Here is a 10,202-nt window from a genome sequence, read left to right on the forward strand (position 1 = left end):
ACTCTCGTGTTCCCGATGTTTCTATTATATGCTTCCATTTTTGTATCTACTCTAGCATATACAACATGGTATAACACATCGCGTTGCTAATATATTTAACACAATACAGGTCATAGTTTTGATACTCTTATTTTGATCCCATCTTGTAGGATTGCTCAAAATCACGTCAGAGACCCAATTTACAAGTGGTTAGCAGGTTAAGGCATACATTAATCATCAATTTTAAGAAATTTTTTACGAAAAATTGAAAAAATTGTCAAATCAATCAATTACAAATATGGAAGTGTTTTCTCTAGGTGATGGTTTGTACCCCAGGAAAGAAGGGATCCATGAGTCATTCCCAACTTCTACACATTCATTTCTTCAATAATAAGTCACTCTCGCTCAAAATTGATCTCCATTGCCATACTTTGCCTTACTATTCTTGCCCATTAATGCGGGACAAATCAGACCCACAGCTTCTGGAAGTATAGGAGAAATAAGAAATAGCTTTACAACTCAACTCCTTATACGTGGGTTGTCAAGCCACTTCAAGGAAAATGAGAAGAAACAAGAACACCGAAGTAACTCTGAAAACCAAACGGTTTTATTGATATCAATAATATGACAAAAGGTGATCCTTCCCAAAGACCCCTTACACCCTTTTATAGCACAAGCCTAACCACCACAAACTTGAATGATAATAATGATAATTGGATAAACAAGGTAGTGGAATAATTTGATGGAGATTTTAGTCTTGAATCAAAGGATCTCATGAGAGGCGGCTACACATATACTTCAGGGGTTTCAAATGAACCCCTGGCTTGGAAATATATAGACACACACACACACACACACACATATATATATATGTGATTTAATTATCCTTAAAAATATTTTTGCACACCTTGACTTAAATCTTACACACCCTAATCACAAATCAATTTAGCTCAAAATCAAAGAACATAGATCAGCTTAGCCCAAAACTAATTAACAATACAAATCACTCTCCCTTTCTCTCATGAATCTCATCTCATCTATCTTATATCTGACTTTCTATGTATTTCTGACTCTAAGAATAAAATGTGAATGCTTGTGAGATTTGAATAATGTCTCCTTTATTATAAATTTATATTATATACATGTGTGAGTGTGTGTTTGATACTAATAATTGTGTGCATTTTTTTTTTGTTATGATGTTATTTGTGTGAATTGTGATGTGTGTTAATGTGTACATGTATAGTATAAATATAATATAACTTTATATAATTTAAAAACCAAGAAATACAGAAGATTTGTTATATGTGTGTATATTGTTATCATGTTATAATAACTTTTTGATATAAAACTAGTGATTCAAGAAAAAAAAATAGTAAAGTTAGTGATTGTTAAATGTATTATTTATGTACGATTAAGTGTGGTTATGTGGGTCAATAATTTATTTTAAAAAATAACAAATAAATAATGGCAACTACATAAAATAACTTTTTAATAACGTTTTGATATAAAACTAGTGATTCAAGAAAAAAAAAAGTTAGTGATTATTAAATGTATATTTTTTTTTTGAGAAACCGGACCAAAAGCTTTATTACGAATTAGGAAAATCTGCTTGATAAGTAGCGAAGGTGTATGATGGAACATCCTCCATCCATACTGAAAAACCAGTGATATGTCATGCATGTCTAGTTAGGTTGTGAGCTACACAATTTCCATCCCTACGAACATGTGAAAAACTAATACAATGAAAATAGTTTGCAATATTCTTGACATCTTGAATAAGTAAACCAAATGACACCAAAGATTGCGAGTTCTCATTCAAAGCATTTATAATGATCTCCGAGTCTCCTTCTAGGATGAGTTTGCACCCCAAATCAATAGCAAGCTATAATGCCTTTGCCGCTGCCAATGTTTCAAGCTCCACACTATTTAGAGGTAAGGGAATGATTTGAGACATTGATGCTGATGCCAAGATCAGCCCTTGACAATCTCAAATAATCACTCCAATTTCTGCCTTGTCTTCCTCTTTAAATGTTGCCCCATCAAAGTTTACTTTTGAGAACTCACTTGGAGGAGCTTTCCACCCTGTTCTTGCTCTGACCTCTGCTACCTGAACTGGAGGATTGGCAGTTCGATACGCCACCAATGCTGCAACAACTCGCTGCATCACTTGGTCATTTGGGAAAACTGGTGGGGAAAAGCGTACCTTGTTTCACCTTAACTAGACTATCTATGTGACCATGGTGAATAATTCTGATGAACAATCTGAAGCTAAGACATACTCCAACAGCTGTGCAAAACTTGTGAGTGTTGTGACAATCCTGAAATTCCATTGTGGATCTTCTCCCCAAACTGTTGACAAACTCGGACAAGACCAGAGGCAATGGAGTACGTTCTTATCATGGCTATTGCAAACGCAGCATCTCGGATCAGTCATTACACAACGCAGGACTAGATTTTAATTTGTTGGCAGTGCATTTCGGCATGCTCTCCATAAGAAATTCTTTATTTTGCTCGGCACAGCTAGCTTCCATATCTGCTTCCACATGGGTTTTGTGTGTTCTAAAGATGACCCGACTTCATTAGAGCTATTTTTTTATTCAGTTTTAAGGAAGAAGTATCTAGACTTGACCGTGTACTCTCCAGATTGCACAAAAGGCCAGAATAGGACATCATTTGCTTCTCCGCAGCTTAAAGGAATTCTTTGGACCTGGTCTGCATCTGTGGGACTGAGAGAAGAGGTTAGCAAATTTATATCCCAGCTGCATGTAATGGGGTTTATGAGTGTACTTACAGTGGCTTCTTGGAACTGTAAACTCAGAGGGCCTCGTGCTCGTGGAGATAAGATAGAGGGCAGCCAATTATCACCCCAAATTTTGATAGTTTCCCCATTTCCAACTCTCCATTTTGCACCTCTTTTGATGACCTCCTGCCCCTTCAAAATACTTTTCCAAGCGTAAGAACCACCCCTTCCTTCATTAGCATCCATGATAGAGCCATTTGGGAAAAACCTTGATTTAAAAACTCTATGGAATAGAGAATTTTTATTGTGCAATAATCTCCAAGTTTGTTTTGCTAGGAGTGCTTCATTGAAGAGTGACAACTCTTTGAATCCCATTCCTCCCTCTGATTTTGGATCACGCATATCCCCTCATTTAACCCAATGAATTTTCTTTCGCTCCCCCCTTTGTCCCCACCAAAACTTACGTATTAAACCTTCAATTTCTTGGCATAAGCCAAGAGGAAGCAAGAAGCAACTCATTGTGTAAGTTGGGATGGCTTGAACCACTACTTTGATCAAAATTTCCCCCACCAACTTGTGATAGCAATTTTTCCTCCCAACCTTGTAATTTCCTCCAATTCTTTCTTTGATATAATCAAAGCTAGCTTTCTTATGTCTTCCGATGAGAGAAGGCAGCTTCAAATATTTGTCATAGTGTACTATTTCAGGAACACCAAGCGCCTCCTTTATTATTATTATTATTATTATTATTTTGCGTCGGCGGTTGATGTGCTTAAAAATAGGGCTGTTTTTCTCTAGTTTATTTGTTGTTTGGATACACCTTCATAAGTTGCCAAGATTTCAAGCACCTTTTGGCAGTCATTTCTATTTTCCCTGCAAAACAACAAACTATCATCTGCAAAGAGCAAATGGGTTAGTCGTGGACTTCTTCTACAAAGGGAGAAGCCCTTAATAGAACCATCCATGATAGCTTTGGAAATCAAGCTATGTAAGCCTTCTGTGCACAAGAGGAAAAGGAAAGGGGATAGTGGGTCTCCTTGGCGGATTTCCCTTTTTGGGTAGATTAACCGTTTTGGTTCACCATTTACCAAGATCGAATATGAGACTGATTTGACACATACCATCATTAGATTTATCCAATTTTCCTCAAACCCCAATCTTTGCATCATTTCCTCCAAAAAAGACCACTCCACTCTATCATATGCTTTACTCATATCCAATTGATGACCATGTAACCTGTTTTGCATTTTTTATGGTTTTTCATGCTATGGAGAGTTTCAAATGCCACAAGAGTATTATCAGATATCACTCTATTTTTTGTGAAGGCACTTTGATGTTCGGTGATAACGAAGGGTAAAATTTTTTTTTTTTCAATCTATTTGCTAGGACTTTAGAAAAAAATTTGTAAAGTACATTGCAAAGGCTGATTAGTCGGAAGTCATTAACAGACATCGAGTTTTTTTGTTTTTGGGATTAGGGTGATGAAAGTATGGTTAATGGGGTGAGGGAGAGTGGTTGTATTTAGATATGACAGAATTGTTTTTGTGACATCACTTCTAACCAAGTTCCAATAATTTTGATAAAAAATAGAAGGCACACCATCGGGGCTTGGGGCTTTGAGGGGAGCCATTTGTTTCAAAGCTGCTTGCACCTCCCATTCCATAAACTCCTACGCTCGCATTGCATTCATCTCTCCTGTGAGAAGCTTAGGAGCTGCAATACTTCCTCACTCAAAACTAGATTTGTGGATATGAAGAGCCTTTGATAGAAATCAGTAAAGGTATCTGATATTGTTTCTTCTTGATAAATCCACTCACTTTCTGGATTGTAGATACCTGATATCCTATTTTGTCTATGCTTCTGAGTAGCCCTACTATGGAAGTATTTGGTATTTTTGTCACCTCCAACCAGCCAAAATTTTTTTGCCCGCTGCCTCCACATTTTGTTTTCCTTGATCATCAAATCATTTACTTCTTTCCTTAGCACTCTAACCCGAAAATTGCTCCTTAATTGTACCACTATCTGTTTTGCCTTTGCCAACAATTTTTTCTTCACCAATAGTTCTCGCTTCACATTCCCAAAATTTTTCCGACTCCACTGTGTCATCTCCTTTCCACACCATTCTACCTTTCTCATCACCTGTACCTCGGCATCACAAGAAGTATGATCTCTCCACATTGCTTCCATTGTTCAGTCACAACCCATGTCCGTAAGCCAAATCTCTTCGAATGTAAATGGTTTTGATATAAGTGGAGGATCAAAACCATTCAAAACAATCCACAATGGAACATGATCCGAAGTGATGCAATTGAGATGATGTACCTTAGTGTCTCCAAATTGTTGCAACCAATCGTTTGTGCAAAGGGCTATATCTAATCTCTCCCATATTGACTGGCCACTAGCATAATGCTTCCTCCATGTGAACTTCAAATCCATGTAGCCCAAATCGAAAAACCCACACTCATTTATTGCATCCTGGAATAGTTGCATCTGATTGTGACTTCTCCTGTTACCCTCTCTTTTTTCGTTGCCTCTAATTAATTCATTGAAATCTTCCACACAAAGCCATGGGATTTGGAATTTTTGGTCCAGGCTTCTCAGTAAATTCCAACACTCAAGTCTTCTTTCTATTACCGGTTCACCATAAAAACCAGTGAACCTCCACCCATTTTCTTGATCCTTATTGATTATAGCGTCGATGTAGTTCTTGCCTGATCCCTCCACAGTTACGTCTATTGTTGTTCTCCAGAAAAGTACAAGTCCCCCTCCCTTGCTTGTTCTTGGGACAAAGAAAAAATTCTCAAACTTTATTTTTCTCAATACATTTTTTAGCCTAGCTTCATGTACCCATGTTTCAACTAAAAACACGACAGAGGGATCTTTTGCCCACACTATGTCTGCAAGCTCATTCTCTGTACATGGGTTCCCAAGCATACAACAGTTCCATACTAAGCAACTCATTGCAATTTGTGGGGCTAATGCACAACCTCCACCATTGAATTTGATGAACTCCCATAATCTTTTGAAACCAATCTCCTTTTAGAAGGTAACTCTTGATGATCAACACTACTTCTCTTCTTCCCAATATTTTCCCTAGTTGTGTTACTGCTCAAGCCTCTTGTTCTAGTTTGCTTTTTCAAAGTTCTTTTGGTGTATTGGAGGCTTGGGCTACTTGTGTGTTGTTCGGTTGTAGGGTTTGAGTCAAGTTGGGAAAATTCCATAGTGGATGAGGCGGCTTGCATGCACGTGCTCAAGGAATTATGGTGGATATTCCGTATATGGGCTGACTTCAAACTATCATTAAGAGCATTACTTGAGTTCCCTTTTCTAGCTGGATTCTCATTAAATTTCTCTAATTCAGCGTCAATTTCCTTTATTTGAATATCAAATAAATTTTCCGTTGCATCCTCAAAAGCAAATTGACTCCTTAGTCAATTCTGATACTCCCTCCTTAATGCCTGACTTCCTTGAATCATGGAGCTCGATTGGTGACAGCTGGCTCGACATAGACTTCTGAACGGGTTGAACCACTGGAGAATCTAACGTATCCCTCATCAAATGATTCTTAGTAATGTGCCTATTAGTTACATTAACATATGTGTTCCCAACCATTTCCATGCTCGCCTGAACCTCCTCTTACCGCCATCCACTGAATTCACCATCGTTTCCTCCAATAACATTCTTGTTGAGTGGAAGGCTTTTCTCGTCCATGGTTGCTTGCTCTCATAGAATCCTAGCACGTATATGACATCTTTTTCATGGGCAGTGTATGGTGCTGCCTTTAAGGAAGAATTGAACTATTGTTGGTCCAGTGTTAATGAACCTTTGCTTTGGATCCAGAGCTCGCAATTCTTGTAGCTGTGAGTTAGTCGCCCACACCAAAAACAAAAGTTTGGTAATCTTTCGTATTTGAACTTCTCCCAGTGTTTTGTGCCATTATCCAACGTGATGAGCCTACCACGACACAGTGACAAAGATACATCCACTTCTACTCGGACTCGCATGAAGTAACCACCCTCGTCGTTAACTCCCTTTGTCGACTTTTACACTACACCAATTATTTCACAAATACTCTCAGCTACTGCCATTGTCATATAGCGTACTAGAATATCATGTACTTTGGACCCAAAATTTAGTTTTTCGAAAAAACAAATCCCGAATCGGGCAATCTGAATAATATCTCTGAATCATCACCAAATGCTTATCAAAGCTCCATGGTTGATTGAGTAGAATTCTGTCGACATCACCAGGGTTGTCGAAGACAAAAAGGACCCTGTGCTCATTTTGATTACGAATCTTGAATCCATTAGTTGATCGCCATATTTTTTTTGAAAGTTCGAGCCATGGCTTCTATATTGAGGAAGCATGGAGTAAGGAATTTCGCTGCCAAAATAAATTCTCCAGATCGTTGCTCTTTTGAGAGAGTAAAACCCTCCTTCTCCTTCTCCGACAGGGAAAAATTATTCCATTGGCTTGCTAGCTTTTCCATGGTTTGCAGCTAAGATAGACTGGAAGCCAAAGAAAAAAAAACACTCGTGTTTCCCTGATACCCCCACAAAAAAAAACCACTAGCTCTGAAGGTACACTTGTTACCTTAAGAGAACACACTCTCCTTCCAAGGAAGGGACTCTTCTACTGCCTAAGAGAAGAGAGAGTGCCTCACTTTCTTAGCGATAGAGAGACAAATGTATTGTTTATATATGGTTGAGTGTGGATATGTGGGTCAATAATTATTAGGTCAATAATTTATAAAAATAATAACAAATAAATAATGGCAACTGCATAAAAACAAAAATGCTATATAAATTTAACAAAGTAAAATGGTCACACCTACATTGACAATAGATAATGACAATTGATAATAAACTTGTTGGGTTCTAAGACCTTTAGGTTTAAATGTATTAGAACTTTAATTTGTAATGTTGGCAAACCATAATCAAAACGTTTTAGTCTTGTTTAGATGTGCTCAAACTATGTGTCTTTTATGTAAAGTTGGAATCGAGTTGTTGCAGGATTTACTGTATAAATCTGTCTAGCTCGATCGATCGAGAATTAGACTCGACCAATCGAAAGTCGTGCAGATTTTTTTTTTGCAGAATTTTCAAACTCAGTCCAAGCCCGTTTTGTGTGTAAGGTTTTATATTTTGCCCTCGGTATAAAAGGGAAAACCCTAGCCACGTTTTATGGATGCTCTTTATGCTGCGTGTGTGTGAATCTTTTGTGAGATCTAGAGATGTTTGCCTTCACATACACTTAGGGTTATCAAGATCTAGATTGATGCCAAGAGCTTGGTGATCAATTCAGTTGCAGATTCAAGAGCTTAAAGATTTACAAGCGAGAGTGCTTGTGCTTGCTGGGAATCCAAGAAAGAAGTAGTCTTTGGACTCGGAGCTGTTATGTGGTCGTGGTAGTAAGTTTCCTACTTGAGGTAGCAATAGGATGTTAGTGTTCTAAGTCGCTATTGTGTAAACTTCAATTCTTTCATAGTGGATTCAGTTTTACCTTGAGGATAGTTAGGTTAAATCCTCCCCAGGTTTTTTACCAGTTTGGTTTTCCTGGATCATCATATTGTTGTGTTCTTTATTTTCCGCACCTTACAATGATATGATTTATATGTGTTAACCTAGATCTACATAATTTATCTAAGTTAATCATTTAACTAAATAACTAGGTTAAACTAGTTGTGTTTAAGGAGTCTAAAAACGTACAAGTGGTATCAGAGCGGGTAGCTCTTTTGTTGTAAATCTTTTGATCTCTGAGCTGATCCTTGACCCTGGTTGTCATGGAACACAGACACTCTTTTGTTATTCCTCCTTACTTTAATGGGAATAATTATGCTTATTGGAAAGTCAGGATGAAAGCATTCTTGAAATCCATTGATGAGAGAGTCTGGAACTTCGTTGAATACTGATGGGAGAAGCCCACTACTCCTATAAGTGAGTGGCAAACTTCTCAGAAAGAAGCAGCCACTTTCAATAGCAAAGCCATGAATGCTATCTTTAATGCTGTTTCTATGGAGGAATTTAAGAGAATCTCTAATGTTGAGGTTGCTCATACTGCTTGGAATATTCTCCAAACTGTGCATGAAGGCACAAAGGCAGTTACATTAATAAGTTGCAGCAATTAACTACTAAATTTGAAAGCATTCAGATGTCTAATGATGAAACTTTTGATGAATTCTATGCTAAACTTAATGATATTGTTAATTCTGCATATAATCTAAGTGAAATCTATGATCAACCTAAAATTACTAGGAAGATTCTTAGATCTTTGACTAAGGACTTTAGACCCAAAGTGACTGCCATAACTGAAAGCAAGGATGTGGACTCCATCCCTATTGATGAACTTGTAGGATCTCTTCAGTCCTATGAGTTGGACCTACTTAAGACTAGTAAATCCAAACCAATGGCTCTTAAGACTGTTAATGATGTTGATGTGAGTGGATTTGATGATGAGCTCTCTACTACAGAGATTGCATATCTTGCCAAGAACTTTAGAAACTTTCTTAGGAACAACAACAGAAGGGTAAGAGGTAAGAACACTGCTGAACCTCGAAATTTTGGGAGGAATGATCTCACTAAGGTTAATAACACTGAAAAACTTAAAGAAAAAGTAGGTCAACCTTCTAATAATTCTATAGGACAACAATGTTTTGGGTGTCAAGGGTATAGTCATATGAAATCTGAATGTCCTACATACTTAAGGTCTAAGGGTAACACTATGGCTGTAACCCTTAGTGATGATGAAGTTTGGTAGCGATGAGAATGGAAACTTCATTGCTTTCACTACTACTGCTGTAGTTGATGAAAGTGTTGCTGTTGAGGAGAACCATTCTGATGGGGAACTCTCTGAGGATGTAGACTTACAAGAAGCCTACAATAAACTTTGCAAAGTTGCTGCAAAAGATGCTATGAATGTTGATCTAGGGTTAAAGAAAATTGCTTTTCTTGAGCTTGATAAAAAGAATTTGCTTGTGAAATCGTTTGATGCTAATGAATTGTTGAATAATGTGAAGACTGAGAACATGCTTTTACTTGATAAAGTTAAAAAATTTGAACATATTTATCTATTGCTAGAGAACAAATTAATAGGTCTACTAGTTCCAAACTTGATCATATGCTGAGTGTTCAAAAGTCTCCTTCAGACAAAACTGGGTTAGGTTTTGTAGAAAGCATCTCTACTTCTGAAACACATTCCACAAACTTTGTTCCTTCTTCTGAGCCTCCTGTGAGTGAGATTGTCAAATCTGTTGAAGTTACACCTCCTAGAAAGATTAGGGTTGATCTTCAAGAGTCTAAACCTAAGACTTATAATCCTTCTAAGGGCAAGTTGCATGATAGACCTATATGGGTTTGTCATCTTTGTGAAAAGTCTGGGCATATTCGTCCAAACTGTTTTAAGTTGCAAGCTGCTAAGCGAGCAAATAAACCAAAAGTGATTGTGCCTCAAGCACAAGATCCTATGGTACTTATTGGTGATCTGG

At 37.5% G+C, this 10,202-nt stretch overlaps 2 protein-coding genes across 2 annotated transcripts; both read right to left on the reverse strand.

Moving 5' to 3' along the window:
• Positions 1 to 1,966: 1,966 nt before the first annotated feature.
• Positions 1,967 to 3,121, reverse strand: LOC142608910 (putative mitochondrial protein AtMg00310). Its single transcript, XM_075780566.1, has 2 exons — positions 2,771 to 3,121; positions 1,967 to 2,137 (listed from the first exon to the last, which is right to left on the reverse strand). The coding sequence occupies exons 1-2, from the start codon at positions 3,119 to 3,121 to the stop codon at positions 1,967 to 1,969; spliced, it is 522 nt and encodes a 173-aa protein (XP_075636681.1).
• A 1,788-nt stretch (positions 3,122 to 4,909) lies between these two features.
• On the reverse strand, positions 4,910 to 6,381 carry LOC142608912 (uncharacterized). Its single transcript, XM_075780567.1, has 2 exons — positions 6,360 to 6,381; positions 4,910 to 5,631 (listed from the first exon to the last, which is right to left on the reverse strand). The coding sequence occupies exons 1-2, from the start codon at positions 6,379 to 6,381 to the stop codon at positions 4,910 to 4,912; spliced, it is 744 nt and encodes a 247-aa protein (XP_075636682.1).
• Positions 6,382 to 10,202: the final 3,821 nt, after the last annotated feature.

The sequence above is a fragment of the Castanea sativa genome, chromosome 9 (assembly GCF_040712315.1).
Source record: "Castanea sativa cultivar Marrone di Chiusa Pesio chromosome 9, ASM4071231v1".
In the NCBI taxonomy this organism is placed as follows: domain Eukaryota; kingdom Viridiplantae; phylum Streptophyta; class Magnoliopsida; order Fagales; family Fagaceae; genus Castanea; species Castanea sativa.